Consider the following 19,864-nt stretch of genomic DNA (forward strand, 5'->3'; position numbering starts at 1 on the left):
CAGAGAGAGAGAAAGAGAGAAAGGGAGAGACAGAGACAGAGAGACAGAGAGAGAGAGAGCGACAGAAACAAATTGAAATCTCCCACTGAGACAAAAGCTGGGATCACAAGTAGCTAGGATCAAAACTATGTGCCACCCCTCTTCCCCAAACTCATTCCCTTGGCTCTCACAGATGAGTTAAATAATAATGAAGGGATGAGAACCTAGAAACAGATTCCTATGTGGAGACTATGATGGATAGTAAGGTGACAGACTAGGAAAACTTCAGTACACAATAAAGGTAAATATCTTTTAGACACTGGGGTAGGGAAAGATTTCTGAAGTGAGATACCCAAAAAGCATATTTTAAACAAGAGCAATGTGAGCATTTAAAATTGAGAATTTTATTCATGAAAGATACCTTGAAGACAAGTTACAAAGGAAGATAATATATTCACTATATAAACCACCCTAAAAAACTACTCATAAGAATATATAAGAATATGTAAAAGCCCAAGTTAGTAGAAAAACACATGAATGGATGTTTCACAGAAAAAGAAACACATATGGCCAAAAGGATATATTCAACAATCGACTGATCAAGTAAACACCAATGATAACTGCAATGAGACCCCATTGCATTGTACATTCCATTGGTGAAAATGTAAATGTCTCATATACAAGTGTTGGAGGTAATATGGATCCACAATTATACATTGTTTGACAGTGTATAAATTGGAGTAATCAAGTTTGAAAACTGTTTGGCATAGTCTCTTAAAGTTGAATATTCTTGGCCAGGCACGGTGGCTCATGCCTGTAATCCCAGCACTTTGGGAGGCCAAGGCGGGCGGATTACCTGAGGTCATGAGTTCGAGACCACCCTGGCCAACATGATGAAACCCCGTCTCTACTTAAAATACAAAAACTAGCTGGGCGTGGTGGCACATGCCTGTAATCCCAGCTACTTGGGAGGCTGAGGCAGGAGAATTGCTTGAGCTTAGGAGGCAGAGGTTGCAGTGAGTTGAGATCGTGCCACTGCACTCCAGCCTGGCCAACAGAGAGAGACTCCGTCTCAAAAAAAAAAAAAAAAAAGTTGAATATTCTTATACTTTATGACCCAGAAATTCCACATGTACACAAATACCCCAGAGAAGCCTTGGTCATCTAACCAGAGACACATGTATGTTGATAGTAGTACCAATCACGATAGTGAAAACCTGGAAATAACTCAAATGTCCATCAATAAGAGACAGTGATTTTATAAACTGTGATATCTTCAAACAATGAAATATCACACAGCAGCCAAAGCGAATGAATCACAACAACGCAAAAATTATGGAATCTTAGCAGTATTATAGTAAGTGAAAGAGAACATTCCCCAAATATTTCAACAGTATGGTTACCTCTTTATAACATTTTAAACAGATAAAATTAAAATAAATATATTTTAGGAAAAAATACTGCAGTCAGACTATATACAAATAAAAGCAAGGAAATAATAAAAAAAGCTGGGATCAGTTTTCAGCCCTAAATCTATATTTCCCTATGAGACAAAAAAAAAGGAAGAAAGGAAGGAAGAGAGGAAAGAAGCAAGGAAGAGAGTAAGCTAATAATCGCCCTGCATATATTTGAATTATGAATGATGCCAAGTTCATTTCTTTTTACATGCAAATTACCCCCAGGAAATAACAGCAAACTGGCTTAAAAATGTCCATTTGTAACTTAACATTCATTTTAGATGGCTTGTACAAATGAACTTCTTTCTCTCCATTTATGTTGGCAACACTGAACCAAGAAAAGGTTAAATGACTTGTTCACTGGGAAGAAAAAAAAAAAAAAACAGTTGTCATCCGTGGTGCCAAAAATAGAAGTTCTGATTTCCAGTCCTGTGATCTCAACAGAAGACAGAATGTTCACTCTATCTGACTGATATAAAATACAACTTCTCCAAGGACTCTATTATTTTGAACTACTGTGTAAGTACATGTAATTATAAGCTTCTGGAAATATACACTGTTTATTTTATCATTTGCAATAGCAAATAGAAAGGCTTGGGCTGAGTATTTACCCAATAATGACACTAACAGCCTTCAGTCATTATAGACGATTTGTAAGGGTCTGTTTAGATATCCTTAAGATCAATGACCCATTAGTGCAATTATAGTCTAAGATGGTTCCCATACTTGCTACCAGAAAGTGACATGTTGATGTTACAAACACTCTCTACACATCATTAAAATGTGTCTTTACTCAGAGAAAGCTGCAGAAATAGAACTTTAACTATACTTTAAAATTCTGTTCCCAATGGGTGATGTGGTCATTCTCTTTTTGTAATTCCTCTGATAAAATGATAAATTATATTCTCAGAAAATTGAATAAAACAAGTGTGTCTGGAGTTTGTTCCTTCTGGTGGGTTCGTGGTCTCAATGACTTCAAGAATGGAGCCACGGACCTTTGCGGTGAGTGTTACAGTTCTTAAAGTTGGCACAGACCCAAAGAGTGAGCAGCAGCAAGATTTATTGTGAAGAGGGAAAGAACAATGCTTCCACAACATGGAAGGGGATCCAAGAGGGTTGCCGCTGCTGGCCGGGGGTGGCCAGCTTTTATTCCTTTATTTGTCCCCGCCCATGTCCTGCTGATTAGTCCATTTTACAGAATGCTGATTGGTCCATTTTACAGTGTGCTGATTGGTCCATTTTACAGAGGACTGATTGGTCTATTTTACAAACATCCAGCTAGCCACAGAGAGCTGATTGGTGCATTTTTACAGAGTGCTGATTGGTGCATTTTACAAACCTCTAGCTAGCCATGCAGCACTGATTGGTATGTTTTACAATCCTAGCTATGGAGCAGTGATTAGTGCATTTTACAATCCTCTTGTAAGAAAAGTTCTCCAAGTCCCCACCCGACCCAGAAGTCCAGCTGGCTTCACCTCTCACAAGTACATTTATTCTGTAGTATTATTTTTATCAATTTAAAAATCTTCATAGTCATTGTCTTTCTTACCCCATTCACACAGTCTCACACAGTTGCATATTCCAAGTATCCATACATGCTCAGCCTTTCATGCAGATGCAATCTACATGAAGAAAAACATAGATTGCTTGCTATGTAACTATAGATTCACAGAACTGGAAGGATCACAGGGGACTGACTACCTAGTGGAGCAGTGTTTCTCAACTGATATTATAGTCCCTTATTAATTAGTCTTTATTTGGGGGTAGGAGGGGGTGGGAGAGAGAGGAGAGATCATGAACATTTTAGAAAATCTAATGAAGTTTGTGAAGTTATCCCAAGAAAAATCCACTCATGTGTGTAAATGTTCATGTCATTTATTTATTTGTTTGCACTTGACATTGAGTTATTTCACATTTTACAAATAATTATGACTCGTTTTTCTTGTAAAAATTGATGACATCTTTCTAAATAAAACATAAATGCAAATTACTAACCAAATCATATAAAAAAAGAAAACATAGGTTCTGCTTAAAATAGTTTTCAATGAGAAGGCTGTTTTATTTGGCTTAGTAAGAAGTTAAAATTTAGGCTACTCTGGAACACTTTGCCTATGGGATAGCCCTGCTTGCTGTGTCTATGGAGCAGCCAAAAAAAAAAAAAAAAAAGGATGAAGTTAAAATTTAGACTGATCCTTCCTTTATAGGAAAATATTGGTGTTATTTTTAGTATCCAAACAATTGTTCGTCTGTTTTAATAGCACTATGTGCTCAAAGTTGCAGCTCACACAGCTTTCAGTATCAAACAGAATTAAATTCCCTATCAGTCAGAGCACAGTAGACTTTTGTCAAGACACCTGAGCTTTCTCCAAGATACTTCAAGGTGAATTCAGGTTCTATGAAACCCTTTGTCCTCAAGTCAAATGAAATTAATTTTGGAAAGCTTAATGTCAACAATGCGGCCTTTGTCAGCAAGGGAAGATGTTTGAATCCTTTCAATTTTATGTAGTCTAAGCAGAAATAACCTTTAAAAGAGTTTTGTAGTCTTTACAGATGTTTGTAGATCTTCTCCATGGATAAACTGACATGTCTTTCTCATTTTCAACTCCCTTGCCCTCACTAAAGTCTTTCTTTCAGCACTTTCATGTCAGTGGAAAGGTCACAAGATTTTACCTCTAATTTCTTCCTCCCAAATGGCAGTTGTTTCCAGAGCCACCCTACTAGACCAGAAAATCTGAAATTGAAAGACTAGCCTCATTTTTTTTTGACCTAACATCTACAAGGAAGTCCATCCATGAATAAACCTCTCTTGTCAAATTGTTTTAAGATTCAGCTCTCCTTTACTTAAAAAATAGATAAAATGAAATTTCTGACCCAAGTTCAGCCAGTTGCATTAACACTTATTCGTTGGAAAGCCAAAAAACTTCTGATAGTAAAAATAATACAATTTGCTTCATTTCTAAATAAAAACTTTTGAAACTCTAGATTTCTGGCTATGTCTGTGAAATTATTAGGTTGCTTTTAACAGAGCAGGCAAAGCATCTTTTTGGGATAATTATCAGTATCTTTCACACGAATGCATGCTGATGGTGAGGGCAATATGTCTCTATGAAAAGTGGAACCTCTGTCTTCACCAGATTAATTACGCTGGATCTTGCATCAAGAAACTCCATATGTACTCCATATGTACTTGCAGTGTCAAGATTTTTATTCCATTAGGAGTTTTTCTTGATAAAGAAACTCTGTTGGGAGGTGTTGGGAGGAGGCAACACACACACACACACACACACACACACACACACACATTGACATTTGAGTGAGAGATAAAAATCAGAGTTTTACTGAAACAATCATAGTTTTCACCCAGTTGCATGCCAAATGGGAAAGACAACAGCTGTTATTTTCACCATAACTGGCTTTGAAATACTGGCAAAATACCAGAGTTCAAGAGTAGGTTCTATCAAGTGAACAGAGGTGCTATTAATTTTTTTTTTATTCTAAGCAACCAACCAGCTCAAGCATTTCTAGAGTACTTGAAATGATAAAGCTTTCTCTAGTTATTTATGGTTTCTTTTGATTGGAAACATGTCAAAAGTTTCATGTTAGGGCAAATATAAGTTTTGGTAAATTTCCATCCTTTTAAAATTGAACTTCTTCTCTAGGGGAAAAAAATCTACATTGTGTGATTTATTTTCAGGATGCTCAGAAATAAGCTTTCTTGACTTCATCCTATCATTGGCAGGAAACTTATCACACAAGAAACAGTCTGGCTTTTGTGTCCCATCACATTTAGCAATGCAAATAAAATCAAAGGAAGTGTAGGAGCCATCAGCTTTCTTTTCTCTGACATTTGCCAACTTAAGCTAAGTTTAATGTGAACAGAAACAGATATGCACAAACATAATGTCAGATGCATTTTCATTAATTCTGATGAATGCAATGCCATTCCAGATGTCATTGTACAAGGATAGTAACTTTATGTGAAAAAATACATGCTACTCTGTCCATGTTTAAAGGAAAACATTAAAATATTTTAAAACAATAAAAATATTAAAACATTAAATACATTAAAAAACAAAAAACATATTTTACCATAAACAATTTTTGCACAAAAAGCAAAGAAAACAAAATAAAGCTAAGATATATATATATATATATGTACACACACACACATATATATATGTTTGCTCTTACTTAACCTGCAACATAAAGTCTGTATATGATCTTTAACTAAAATATCCCTTTTCTAATGTGATCTGAAATATACCATCTAATCTCTGCTGTTGTTATATAAGAAGTTTCCTGTATTACAAATGAGCCCATTTGTAATAGTTGTGTGTTTCTAGTTATCCTTGGTTATCTGGATTCTTCCATTTTTTATCCAGTGTTCTGGCATGGTTAATTCTCTTGCCCTTTATCCCATCAACTATTTGGTGGTAAATCTTATGTTACGCATTACTTTTCTCTTTATGTGGCTAAATATCACCAAGTTCTTAACTTCTTGCCATCTAACAAGGTATCCAGATCTCTTTTTATGCTGGTTGCCTTTTTCTACAACCACTATAATGTGTTAACATCTATCTGAAAATTTGGAGCCATCTATTTAAAAATATTGCATTTTTTGAATGATCAAGAACTACAGTACTATTATCTTCTTATTCTTAACTAATATTGCTTTTTTGACATACATATGTACATATTTTATTGAATATATAGGAGTGAAATTATATAAAGAAATGCAATGCTAATGGTTTCTCTAAAGATTCTTTTGGATTTTATACATAAATGATCATATCATCTGTGAGTAATAACAGTGTTATCATTTTTCTTTCATTCTAATACTTACACCTATTTTACATTTTTCTTGACTTATTTTAGTAGCTAGGCCATTCAGAAAAATAGTCAATGACAATGGTGATTCTTAACTAATATTTTTAATTTTAGCTTTTTATCACTTAATCCATCAAAATTTTTACCACAATAGCTACCATTTCTTAATCGTCAACTCTTTAAGCTAGGCACTGTAGTGGTCAAGGTATGTAATGTGCTATCTCATTTTATTTAATCTTTCTGACAATTCTATGTAGTTATTATTGTCTTATTTTATCTTAAAAAAGAGAATAAGCAAAACCAAGATCACAGAAATTAGGTAACTTGGCACTAGATTACAAAATGATGTGGTCAAGCAAGGATGTGAATCCAGATTTGTCACAATCCATTGCCAATATTCTTTCTACACTTTTCCATTATATTACAATAAGCTATGATTCAGTATCAGCTTTACTTCCCTCCCTCCCTCCTTCCTTCTTTCCTTCTTTCTTCTCTCTCTCCCTGTTTTTCTCTTCTTTTTCCTTCTTCCCTTTTTCTTCCCTCCCTCTCTCCTTCTCATCCTTCACTCTCTCCCATTCTTTCTTCCGCCAATTCCTCTTTCTCCTATTATCCTTATTTTATCTCATATTGTCACTAATGAGCCAAGTATGTATTTTCTTAGGGTAATTCTGAATCTAAGTTGTATCACCCAACCAAGCAGTGGCTGTCTTATAAAGCTGATTAAGTTTTCCTTCTATGTTTTCATCCACACAGTAGATTAAGACATTAATAGATATTAATTTGAAAAGCATCAAGAACAAAAACTTGTGTCATAATGCTACTTCTCATATGGTTGTGGAATTAGGGTGCAATAGCTCAATTTACTTTAATTATTGATGGTGGGGTAATGAATATAAATATACCAGTCTTGTGTGTTTTCTTCGATTCAGCTTATGGAAACCACCATGTCTCTTTCTATCTGTTATTCATTCCCTAACTTATCAAAACACGATACTTAGGGATACTGTGGGATCCTACTCTTTAATAGTGATAAAATCCATTGATTGTGTAATTATTGGCTACCACACACTGTACTAGGTAACTGCACATACATGATATTTAATTAGCAGGATCAGTGCAAGACTGGTGGTATTAGTCCATTATTTTAAACTAAAAAATACAATTTTAGAGAAGGGAAAAATAGGTAGCCAAGTTGGGATTCAAACTTTGGTCAATTTGACCACAACACTACTCTAAGAACATTGCTTCTGTCTCTGATCTGACAGAATGTCTCACGGTGACCTTTCCCACATAGCCCTCTTGGGAGGCATTGTGGTGAAAATTCCCATTCCCTTCAAAAAATAATTCTCATTGGGGACCAGGAGCACTTGAACAGTAGATGGATAAACTCCAAATATTTCTCCTATCTTGATTATATCTTTAAGTTCTTAAGACAAAAAAATCCCTTTATAAAGATAATAATGAACGTAGGAGAAAATGAGAGATAATCAAGAAGCAAATAAAATTTGTGACCTAAGTTTCTCAAAATTTTAAGAATTGTGAACCATCTAATGGCCATAGGTACTTATATTGGTTACAAATTTCATATAAGTTTTCAAAGATGTATCAGAGTTTATACAACATAGTTTTAAAACATTAATTTTGTTTTACAGCAATTGAAGGATTGATACTGCTTATAACCTTTGGCCAAAGTAAATTTGGTTTGATCACTGTGTATCAATGTGTGTCAGGAGAGCCTGGGTAATGCTGAGGTACAATAATCTCTAAATCTTGGAGATTTAGAGTAACAAAGATTTATTTCTTGCTCAGACTACATGTTCATAAAAGGTTATCTAGAGTCTATATTTTTTATTTTCCCATTCTTAAACCCAGACTGATTGATGATTTATCACACAAAACATTACTAGTTGTCTAGCAAAGGGAAGAGAACATGGCAAATCATTTACTTACTCATAGGCTCCCATGAAGAAGTGGAACATATAGCTTCTTCCACTCACATGTGATTGGCTAAAGCAGTTATCATAACCATAGATAGCTTTAGAGAGGATGGAGAAATTCAACTGTAGCATGCACAAAGAAGTAGAGAACTGGCCCAGTTTTGAAATCCTGTTATCACAAAATGACAGTCATTCCATAGAGGGTTGATTTATTTTCTTATTCTATAGTTCTACTACTTTAGAAAATACTAACATTCAATTTGGTGATTAGCCAAAGAAGGCAGTTTTTGGTGATTATGACATTGTGTTCTGCGTTTTTGCTTCAAACCTGCATATAGCAGTTATAAATGTGAGAATAAGTCCTTACAACAGACGACTGTTAGCAGCACATCACCCTCCAGGTCAATGAGCACATCATCCTGAAAAGCAGGAGCATGAATATTTTACAACTTGGAAGATGATGATAGTACACAGATTTTCAATTTTTTTTATTACTTTGGTTGCCACAAGAATTCCTTTGTACTCTGTATTCTTTGTATTGTATTAGATGTCTTCTTAAAATATGATCACTTATACATTTGTTGATTTCTTTCTCTGAGGTGCAAAGAACATGAAGTTTTGGGGCAAAGTCTAACTCTTGACAATTGAGCTGTTCGCACTGCAATTCAGTTGTCTTAGGGAATTCTCTTATTAAAAATCAACATTTCATAATCATCATATTTCAACCCTATTAATAAGTTTAGGCTAATCTAGCTAATTAATACAGTATGAAGCTAAAGCTTGAAGTCACTTGAAATCACGGAAATGATCTTTACTGAGAATATCGGTACCATAAAATATTTATTTCATCTCTCATTCAAAAACTTGTGTAAATGTGCTCTTATCAGCCAGCACAGCTCATTATAGAAAAGTAGTATCATGTGTCAGCCCATTTCTCTGCCATGTTCTTTAAAATCACTTGCACAGATTAGATGCAATTTAAATATTGATCAAGGATCTTTAGAGATCCTTCAGCAATAAAACATGACTAAGAAAAGTGTTGCTTAGCACTATCTGTATTCTGTGAATGAAGATGTGTGAGGATTCGCATTCAAGTGTAAGTTATTTCTTGATAGAGAAATGCCTTTCTTAGTTGTATATGTAGATGGTCTTCCTTCAGTACTGATCTCAGCATATATTTTCATGCTTTCTTACAGGTTATAGAAAAAAAAAGTTAAGGGAGCTTCAAATCTCTTTTAAGGCCATCTATTTCTAGTTAAAAAAATAAAATTTTATCAGACTATTCTCTTCATACAGGTGCTGCACATATGCCAGGAGCTGATTCAGTGGTTTCATCCAAAAGTAAAGCAAAATATGGAATTATTTCAACATATAATAATAACTACTGTTACACTTATGTAAGGCAATAAAAATATTTTTGGCAAAAGCTTGTCCTGCTTTCTTTTTTGAGCATAATTTATGTTTTACAATCTTGTTGGCAAAAGTGTGACCTGTGTCTGTTTTTGCTCTGGTGAGTGCAACTAAGAATGATGCCACTGTAATTTTTGTTCTTTTCTCTGTTTTGCATGATAACATTAATAACTTTCACAAGGAAAAGTATTAACTAGCAAATATTTCTGAAAAACTCAGACAACCACAAAGATTCTGAGCATTATTTGAATAAAAAACTAAAACTTCAAAGTTTTTTTTTTTTTTTTTTTTTTTGGCCAGTATTACAATCAGTACCCAAGACACCAGGAGAGGAAGTATTCTAGGCTCACTAAAATGTAACTTCGAGACATTTATTATCATACTTTATAGCTGCACTTTTCTTTACTGGCATTTGGTTTCATCTGCCTGGCAACATGCATTCATATTTTATATTTTAATTGAAGAACTTTTCACTAGAAAGATTCATAATATTATTCAGAATTGTTGTTTATATATTGCTACTACTATTATTTCCCACAGTAAATGTAACTCAACACAGTAAGAATAATAAAGAAAATTCCAAACTTAGCAAATATAAACAATATCATATGAATGGCATAAAATGTTAGCCAAGATGAAGTAATCTTTTACAATTCCTGTATAACGTGCATTGCCTTTGAGAACAAAATTATTACTAAGGATTTTACTGTGAATATAAAATTAATCTTACTAGTTCAAATTTATAAAAATGTAAGGTAGATAAATTACATCATCTGCTTTCCCTGTGAAAATGTCAAACTGTCTATGGATCAGTTATAGACTTCTATGGACTACCAATGACACACATACCCACTTTACTATAGGAAGAGTTTGTTAGATGTATTTATAATGCCTATATAAAGCCCTCATATTTATTTTCCACTTTAATTTCATTCTCATTTTCCTTAGCAAACTCTAAAAAAAAAGGCTGGTGTGTTTATTTGAACAGATATCCACAACACATTTACATTTCCAGACCCAACTTCTCCCCCAGCTTTCAGACTTAGATGCCTGTTAGACATCTCTGCTTGGATATCTCAAAAGCATCATCAACTTACTATGTCCATAATGGAGCTCATGGATAGTCTTCTGCAAAACTAGTCCACCTTATTATAACATCATTCATTCAATTGTTCAAGCCCAAACCTAAGATTCAATAGAGTCTTCTTTCTTTGACATCCCATATCGCCATCCAGTTCATTAATAATTTCTGTTGACTTTCCTCTCAAAAATATATATCTGGAATCAGACAATTTCCCATTTTGCAGCGCTGCCACCTTTGTCCAAGTTGCTACCATCTCATCTCTCACTCAATCTACTCACTACTTTATCACTAGTCTCTCTTTGTTTCTACTTTTGTACTCACACTTGTAGTCTCATCACAGCATCCAGACACACATTTTCAAAATGCAAATAAAATCAGGTCAGAACTCTCCAGAGGCTTCCTACCATGCTTAGAAAGAAATCCAATGTTCTTACTATATGGCCTGCCAGGCCTATGTGTTCTGCTCTCCAGCTACCTCTAGGGAGCCTACCTTGCTTATTCTACTGCACACATATTAGCTTTCGGTTTTTGCACTTGTGATTTCTTTTGCCTGGAACACTATGACCCCTGATATTTGTGTGACTGTTCCATTACTTTAATTAGCTTTCGTTGCTGACCAGATTAAATAATAGAGCTTCAACCTGACCCCTCTAATCCTGCTTTATTTCTCTCCAGTCTTGTCACTCTGATATTGTATTGTATATTTATTTATCATAGTTTTCTCCCACTAGACTGTGAGTTCCATGGTGGTAGAGACTTTGAATTCATCATAAGCCACATACTCAATGAGCAGAGGTATATATTTGATGTATCCTATCCTTTGGTTACTTCTGTGGAAAGCAGAATTCTAAGACATAGAAGAGATAGTAGAATCTCTAAAAAGGAAAAAAATCGGTCATCAAGTTTCGGGGGAATGGCACTCTGTGAAGGAAGAAAACAGAGTGTAGGAAATTTGGCCTTGGTCTACAGAGTGAGCACAGGAGTGACAACTATAATCAAGAGGACGCTCATGCAGTTTTGAGATATTTTATACCTTTCCCACTGAGGGGAAGCTAATGCCAAAGAATCCATATACTGAGAAATTTCCTTACAGCCTTCAATCAAATTCATAGGTTAAAACTCAGAGACGTTATTATGGTTATGTACTTAAGTTGTGTTCAATATTAACAAAAATTAAATAGTGAACACTTCACCTGATAAATATTTAACACAAGCACAGCATAAGTCAACAAATTCCAGCAAAGGTCAAATTTTACATGCATTGCATAGGCACCAGTTTAAATCTGTATTGAGAAGTTTTGTATGTCTTTACCTTGGTCTTTCCTGCCTAGTGACTAAACTGGTATTGTTGAGTCAAAAGAATATACATTAGCCACAAGAAGAGTTGTAAAGAGAAAGGTGGAGTAACACAAGCATTCATTGGAGGTGCCTGCTCTATGCTACAATAAACTCTCTAGGTAGTCATTGGTTTCAACTGACTTTGGAGGGAATAACAGTAGGTAATTCATCACTGAGGACTTTGGCAGGGCAAATGGATTTATGGACTTTAGGTTCTAACTAATGAATTATTACCCGGTTCCTGATGGGGAAGGAGTAATGGGTTACCAAGTAAAACAACATAGCTTATAGATCTCAAGTGGCTTCCCTTGTAACCAATTAAATTCATTAGTTGAATGGTCCATCCCACCACAAGTCGATACAAAATTCAAATAGTCATTTCAACATACTTGTTTCACCTTAGTCTTCTTGAAACCATTAGTCAAGAAAGGATTACAATGTAGATTTGCTAGAAAGGCATACCAGCCTATCTGTATATTTTCCATTGCCTTAGACAGTAATGTTTAGTCAGTAGGAGGTTACTACTTCAGATTTACCTAGGAGAGAATTAGTTAGATGTTCTTTTTAGACAAATTCAGCCCCCATTAATGATAACTATTTCTACCTGAATTTCCAGGTGGCTTCATGTGACCACTAAATAGCGTAGACTACATGCAACAGTCACCTGCTAGGCAGTCCCTTCATTGGTACCAGAAGATCAACATTTGGTTTTATATGAATGTATAAATCCTGGCTGGATCTAATTTAGCAGGCTAAGTTATATTTTATCATCTGTCCAAGTAGCTAAAAACAGGAAATTAAAATGTAGTTCCAATCTTAACAATTTCAACTGTTTGTGTAGAGAAGACATGTTTTCTATGAAGAAGACATATGGCTGAATTTAGTTATTAAAATTTTAGTGCCATACCTCTCGAATAGCTGTACAAAACTCACTCTGAAGCACTTTTTTGAGGGATTGTAGCTTGTGCACTGGTACTTCTCCAGATTCCTGTAGTTTTTCCAGTAACTCAATTGCTCTTGCAACATCTGAATGAAAAAAAATGAAAATAGAGAAACCTAGAATAAATTGTATCTCATCAGCTCAAAGTACTATTATTCCAGTTGGATGATGACATTGAAAAGCAAGTGGAATTAAATTGCATAATCAGAACTTATATTCATAGCTTATTGGTCTCATCTTTTGGTAAAAGGTCATTTTAATTTGTTCCACACATTTGTCACTTCATACATTTTCTTTGATGGGATTTCATGTAATTTGTGTCATACAAATGAATTTGAATATTATGTCAGTAAAGAGTTGGACACATGTCTATTATTTATTCTGATACTCCAATAACAAAACTAATCCGTCAATTTTACCTCTGAGGTGCTTCCTTTCAGTTCAACTTTTCCTTTCCCATTTCAATTTGTCATAGCTACAACGTTACATGTATTACTATGATGAATGGATTGCTGTGTATCTCCGCAGTCTGTCTATAAACTTCTTGAGGGTGGGAACTTGTCTGGTTTGGTTACCATTGTATCCTCAGGGTATGGTATATTATAGTGATTAAAATTAACGCACTTTTTCCATTTCACTGCCATTGCATTATTTCAGACCCTCGTCATCTCTCCTCTGTCCAATTGGAATTATTTCTTCTCCTCTAGCCTCTTCAAATGGTCCAGAAAGTTATTTTCCTAAAATAAGTCTGATCATGTGCCCATCTACCAGCCTTTAAAACAGTACTAAGCAAGAGTTTTCAATAACAATTATTTTAAATCCTTCTCTTTCACTTAACAATATCAAAGGTTAATGTATTAAGAAACATGTAGTCTTTTATAGCCATAAACTTTAAAATTCCCTAGATTATTTCATATTGCCAAGAGAAAATAATTCAATAAAGGGTCATTTAAAAATACTTATGGGTGATCTCTTCTACCCTTGTTGCTACAGTAAATAACTCACTGAAAAGCCACTTAGGCATTTATGTCATAGGATATGAGGTTTTCGATTCCTAAGTGCCTAGCTCCAGAAAGAGTCCCACATCCCTGCCATCACCTTATAGATTTATCCATTCACTCATCCATCCAGTATTTTGAGTTTCTGTTATTAACGCTTGGTGCCAGCTTAACAAGAATATGATACTCCCTTTCAAAGCTCGCAATCTAATGAGAAAGAAATATAATAGCATAGCCACCTACAATAAAATTGTTAGCACCTCAGAATCTGGGTGGGGTTAGCATAGGTGTAAGTATCTAACTGAATAAAATAACAAAAAGTGACTTTGATGGAGACTCTCTTTGAAGTAGTCATTTTGATTGCCAATCGTGGGCCAAAGTAGCACAAATCATTAAATCAATGTGACACTGCCAGTTTCCAAAGTCTGTCTTTTAGTACATAAACAGGAAGTCTACATAGTCAATTGGACAAAACCAGACACTTCCGTAATCAATAAGGTAGCAAGCTGAGATTTTATGCATTTCTGACTGCAAAAGATACTCTACCTAGGCTGCAGTAAGCCATGATTGCACCACTGGACTCCAGCCTGGGAGACAGAGTGAGACCCTATCTCTAAAACAACAACAGAGACAAAAATTCTACCTAGATGCCCATGGATGCATGGAACTCTCAGAGCTCATTATTTTTTTTTTCCCCTAAAACTCGCTCTTCTTTTCCTTTGTTCCATATTTCCAAAAATTTCTTCCCCCTAACAAGCCATCCGCTCAAGCAAAACTATGGTGTTTTTCACACTCCTCTTGCATACACGTAGTCAGCAAGTGCGGTAGATTCTATCTTGGAATTGCCTTTTGTAAAGAGCCCTATCACTCTCATGGAAGTCTTCATTTCTCGCTTGCAGTACTGGAACGTCTCCTAACTGATCTCCTTTAAATTAGTCTTCTTTTTTCAGTCCGTCTGCCACATTGCTTCTATAGTAATTATCCTGAATGGTAATCCTAATTATTATTCTCCTGCACATAAAACCTTCCCTGGCTTCCCATTCCCTACAGAGTAAAGTTCAGAGCACTTAGGGTTACGTATAAGGCCCTTAACAGCTGACTTCTTCTTGCTCATTTCAGAACACCTCCTCCTGTCCATCCTACAGTGGGGCCATCCCAAATTTTTGCTATTTCTAGGACATGCCACAGAATTCCACACCTATGTCTTGTCACATGTCCTCACCTGTTCCTGAAATGCAATTCATTCATTCATGCAGTAGTGCTAGCCCTGGGCTGTGCACAGGAGACAGTGGTGAAGGAGATAGCCCCTTTCTCTTGCTTTCATGGAACTCACAGGCTTGAGGGGCAGGGGTCAAAGACATGCAATAAAGTGGGTGTGTTCTATAAATGAAGCATTACGGGCTTGTCCATGGATGTATAACAAAGACATTTATCATCATCAAAGAAGTCAGGGAGGATCTATTTGTGGAAATAACTGCTAAGCAGAGTCCTAGGTAGGAGGTGTAAGTGGAGAAGGAGGGAAGAATGTTCAAGACAAAGGGAATAAATGCAGATCAAAGGCTTGTTAAGAGAGTGTGGGATATTCAAAGAAATAAAAGGCGTTTATTATAGCTAAAGCTGAAAACAGGGTGAGAGTAGCAAGATATGAGTGGCGAGAGATGAGGTAGACAGAAATCACATCATGATGGGTGTTTAAGGCCACATAAGGGCAGACTTGGCTTAAAAACCATCTCCTCAACAATGTCTTCCCTGACTCTCTGAAGCAGCTTCAGTTGCTATCATGTCTGCATTTCCACAGTTCTTTGTTCACTCATCTATTATAATAATTACTACCCTCTGTTTGCATGTACATCTCCCTGCTTTATCTCTGTGAATGTATACACTTCTTCAGATGTCAGAAACAAAATATCTTATTCGTTGCATCCACAGAATTCCACGTCCCTGTGTCCTGGCACATATCATCCCCTGTTCCTAAAATGCAGAATACCTAACAAATGTCAAGTGTTTAATGCATATTTGTTGAATGAATGAGGGATTCATTGATGAGACTGGCTCAGGAAGGCAGGTGTTAGAGGTCTGTGTCTGTGTGAACCTGTAACTTCTCGTGAATCGAGAACTCCAGATTATTATCAGCCTGGGTTAAGCCTTGCTTAGATCTGGACTAGGAGAAAAAGGCAAGCCTAAATCTGCAGGCTGAAGAGTATTAGAGACTACACTGGGTGAAGTCCAGCAAAATTGAAAATGATACTATCCTGAATATTTTTAGTAGTTCTCAACCTGGGCTGTGCATTGAAATTATCTAGGGTGCATTTAGAAGTTATTAATGCCTGAGACCTATGCCAAACAAATTAAACCGGAATCTCCAGAACGGTGGCTTTCAACCTTAACTGAATATTAAAATCAACCAGAGAGGCTTTTAAAAACACAAATACCTAGGTCGGTCCCACCTGGAGAGTTTCTGATGTGATTGGCACAGAGCGGGGGGCTGGGCATGGGGCTTTTTAAAGCCCTTCAGGTGATGCTAAAGTGCAGCCAAAGTTGAGGCCACTGCTCTAGTTCGCATGGGTAATTTTAAAGCCCCTGTGTGATTCTAATATGCAGCCAGGGTTCAGAACCTCTGCTACATATTATTGGTTCTATACGAGAATGTGTTTAAGAATCACCCAGAAGAGCTTATTGAAATGCAGATGCCTAATCCTTACCCCATTTGAGAGACGTTGATTCAGAAGGCGTGAGGATAGGGCTCCGGAATATGCCTTTTAAGCACATGCTCAAAGTGATTCTTAGTAATTGTTAGTTTACAGACCCCAGAGAGAGAAAAGTGAATGAAATGATTTTTTTAGGTTTCTTTCATTCCAGAATTTCAGAAGCCCTTGTACTATTATTCTTTAATATAGTGTGTAACATGGTGCTGAATGGGATTCTTTGAGGAGTTTCAGAATTAGTCCTGAAAGCCCACAGATGATAGCAATTAGTGTTAAGGAGGTCGTTAGCAAAGGCTGCTCATTGGAATCACCCGTGAAGTTTTTTTTACCTGAGCTACTACCACAGACCAATTAAGCCAAAATCTCTAGGAGTGGAATCTACTAAACAAGTTGTTGTTTTTTTAAGTTTTGTTTTTTAGCTTCCAGATAATTTCTAAGACCATCAAAAGCTGAGAAAAATATTGTTCAAAAAAGAGCCATCAAGGAAACCAGACATGTCTCCATTAAGACATAAAAGCTGAGCCAACCCTTTTCTATTACACCACAGGCGTTTCCCAGTCCTCATAAGAGGTCACTGGGAAATGAGAGAAAATTCAAGAATTGTTAAATCATTAATTTGACACAGTACTGGGTTTTTTGCTTCTCTTCCAACAACTAGGTAAGGAAGGCTCTGACAGAAACAATTGTAGCTAGTGGGCGTGCCTGAAAGAAGGGAGACTAGCATCTCTTTCCTTGTGGCACAGGCAATGAACTTGGTGACCCGCTTGCCCTCTCTGTCTGAGCAGAGGGAGACAGCTGAAAAGCAGTGCCCAGTGGAGCCTAAACCATCTTGGGGTACCCCTTAAGCCATCTAGTGGGTACCCCTCCAAGGGAGTCTTGCAGTATAATGTCAGGGATACACAGCAGATGGTAAAAGCCAACAGAAGTCTCAAAACCAGAAGTGGGAGAGATCAAGTTCCTTCAGCCAGGCCTAGACGTTTTGGAAACAAATAGGTGGGAGTGATAAACGGATATGAGGCTGGAGTTTTAGACAGAATTCTGATTCCCTTAAGTTCTGTAAGAATATCAGAAACCTGCAAGGCCAGGTTCCAGAAGGAAGCAAAAGAAGGCTTCGAGTCAGCAACATACTTTTATTCTTAAATCCATTGGAATAAAGTGTGTGTGGTTTATTTATAACGGTTCCCTTAGGTTCTTGTTCAGAACCTCCTGATGCTTGTTTTATGAAACTCTTCTATCACATTTGATTAGTAACAGAGAAGTTTGGGTTTACTAGTATAACTCAGATCAAGAAGAATATTAGATAAGAACTGGGGAGGCTGCCAGGTAAGCACAATGAAAGCAAGAAGGATTATTTTCCTAGAACCTACTCCTCCTATTGTCTGCCACCTCTAATGAATATCACTCTCCCAATGCATAGGGCAAATACTTTGCATATTACACTTGCCTCTTTGCTCTCCCTCACAGTCCCCATTCCATTAATCATTACTCCTAAAAGCAATAATAACTGTAGTAAACTTTTATTGAACATCTATGATAAGGAGGTCATTTTATGCTAAGAGCTTTGCATTTTTAACCCATTTTATCCTTATAACAATCTCTCTAATGCTAATGAAAATATTGAGACTTATAGAAAGTTTAAGTAATTCACTAACAAGTAGGAAATCTGGGTTTCGAATCTAGATCTAAGTGATTCTAAACCCTGTGCCTATTATTTTTTTTCAATCATGGCTTTACTTTTAGAAGCTTCTTCTTTGACATTCAGTACTTTAACCATAGCTCTGTACTCTGTAGGCTTTCTTGGTCAGAGGCTGAGTTCTTAACCTTTCTCACCTCAATAAAGATTCACCTTTATTCTATTTATCAGTATACCTCTGACAAGTAGTATTCAATGATCATCAGAGTCACCTGGAGAGCATTTAAGTGATAGACTGGAGTTGTTCTTAGCCTTCACTGCTCAGTGGAATTATCTGGGAGCCCTATAAACACAGATGTCTGGATCCTACCTCCCCATATATACCTGTATTTCTGACTTCCTCGGTCTGGGGCATGGCCTGGGAATCAGGATTTTCAGGCACCAGTGATCATAATCTATAGTCATGTTGTGAATCACTGATGTCAAGCCCTGAGGTACACATTGGGAATTCTAATAACAATGTTACTTCTAATACTAATTACTGTCACATATAGTGTTGATTACGTCCTTGTTCTAAACATTTTACTTCTCTTAACGGCACTCAGAGGGAGGTACTATTATTATCCCTGTCTTATAGAGGAGGAAACTCAGATCCATAGAGTTAAAATTACTTCTCTAAGGAAAGAACTTGTAAGTAGTGAATCTAGGCAATACGGCTCTAGAATCTGGGCTCCGTTCGAAATGTGGCTCATGAATCCAAACACTTAAAATCATTCCAGGAACCTCTCCTTCTCTAAGCTAATCTGATCAACAAGTCCTTGCTTGAGGTTCTTAAATTTTAGTTAACATACAAATTTACCCCTGGACCGTTTAGAGGAGTTTTCCCTTATTCTCGAGGAGTACGTTCCAAGATCCCCAATGGATCCCTAAAACCACAGCTAGTACTAAACTCAAATGTCATCTATCAAAACATGATTCTGTTCATGTCTTCTACTCACAAATGTAAAGCCTTTTCCACTGTAACTAAGCGCTTATCATGCACTGTGGCCATAGCTTGCAGTTTAAGGTGCTTAACAGATGTGAATTTCTTTTTCCTTCTTCACAATTTCGTGGATAGAAGATTCATTATTACAGTAGATCTTAGTGACCTCAGCATCTGACTTTTTTTTTCTTTCCCTATTAAGTCGATCTGTTTCACCTTTTTACTTAAAGGAAGCACTTTATGATTTCTCTTTGGCATATCCAAATTGCCAGCATCACCGTTCTTGCACTTTGTGGCCATTATTAGTAAAATAAGAGCTGCTTGAACATAAGCACTGTGATACTGTGACAGTTTAGCTGATTATTGAGATGGCTTCAAGTGGCTAACAGGTGGGTAGTGTATGGATACCCTGGACAAAGGGAAGATTCAGGCAGGGTGGAGTGTGATGGTGCAAGATTTTCATCACACTTCTCAGAATGGTGCACAATTTAAAATTTATGCATTGCTTATTTCTAGAATTTTTGATTTAATAAGTTTAGATTGCGACTGACTGAGGGTAACTGAAATTTTGGAA

The 19,864-nt window shown here is 36.3% G+C and overlaps 2 protein-coding genes across 15 annotated transcripts in view; one reads left to right on the forward strand and one right to left on the reverse strand.

Moving 5' to 3' along the window:
* The window catches only part of ACSS3 (acyl-CoA synthetase short chain family member 3), a 515,807-nt gene that overhangs the window by 95,019 nt on the left and 400,924 nt on the right, over window positions 1-19,864 (forward strand). For 4 of the 14 annotated variants that reach the window (XR_010115121.1, XR_010115123.1, XR_008650041.2 and 1 more), the window contains one exon: window positions 9,497-9,626. The exons of 7 other annotated variants lie outside the window; for them this stretch is intronic. The gene's annotated coding sequence lies outside the window, so the exon portion shown is untranslated. Of the gene's footprint in view, window positions 1-1,774; window positions 2,439-9,496; window positions 9,627-19,864 lie in introns of those variants that run through there. 3 more of the 14 variants (XR_010115127.1, XR_010115128.1, XR_010115115.1) reach the window with 3 other exon arrangements.
* LIN7A (lin-7 homolog A, crumbs cell polarity complex component) overlaps window positions 1-19,864 on the reverse strand; it is a 149,200-nt gene that overhangs the window by 85,754 nt on the left and 43,582 nt on the right. The window contains exon 2 of the mRNA XM_055236874.2: window positions 12,940-13,058. Within this exon, the coding sequence (XP_055092849.1) occupies window positions 12,940-13,058 (119 nt within the window). The remainder of the gene's footprint in view (window positions 1-12,939; window positions 13,059-19,864) is intronic.

Source organism: Symphalangus syndactylus, chromosome 13 (assembly GCF_028878055.3).
Source record: "Symphalangus syndactylus isolate Jambi chromosome 13, NHGRI_mSymSyn1-v2.1_pri, whole genome shotgun sequence".
In the NCBI taxonomy this organism is placed as follows: Eukaryota; Metazoa; Chordata; class Mammalia; order Primates; family Hylobatidae; genus Symphalangus; species Symphalangus syndactylus.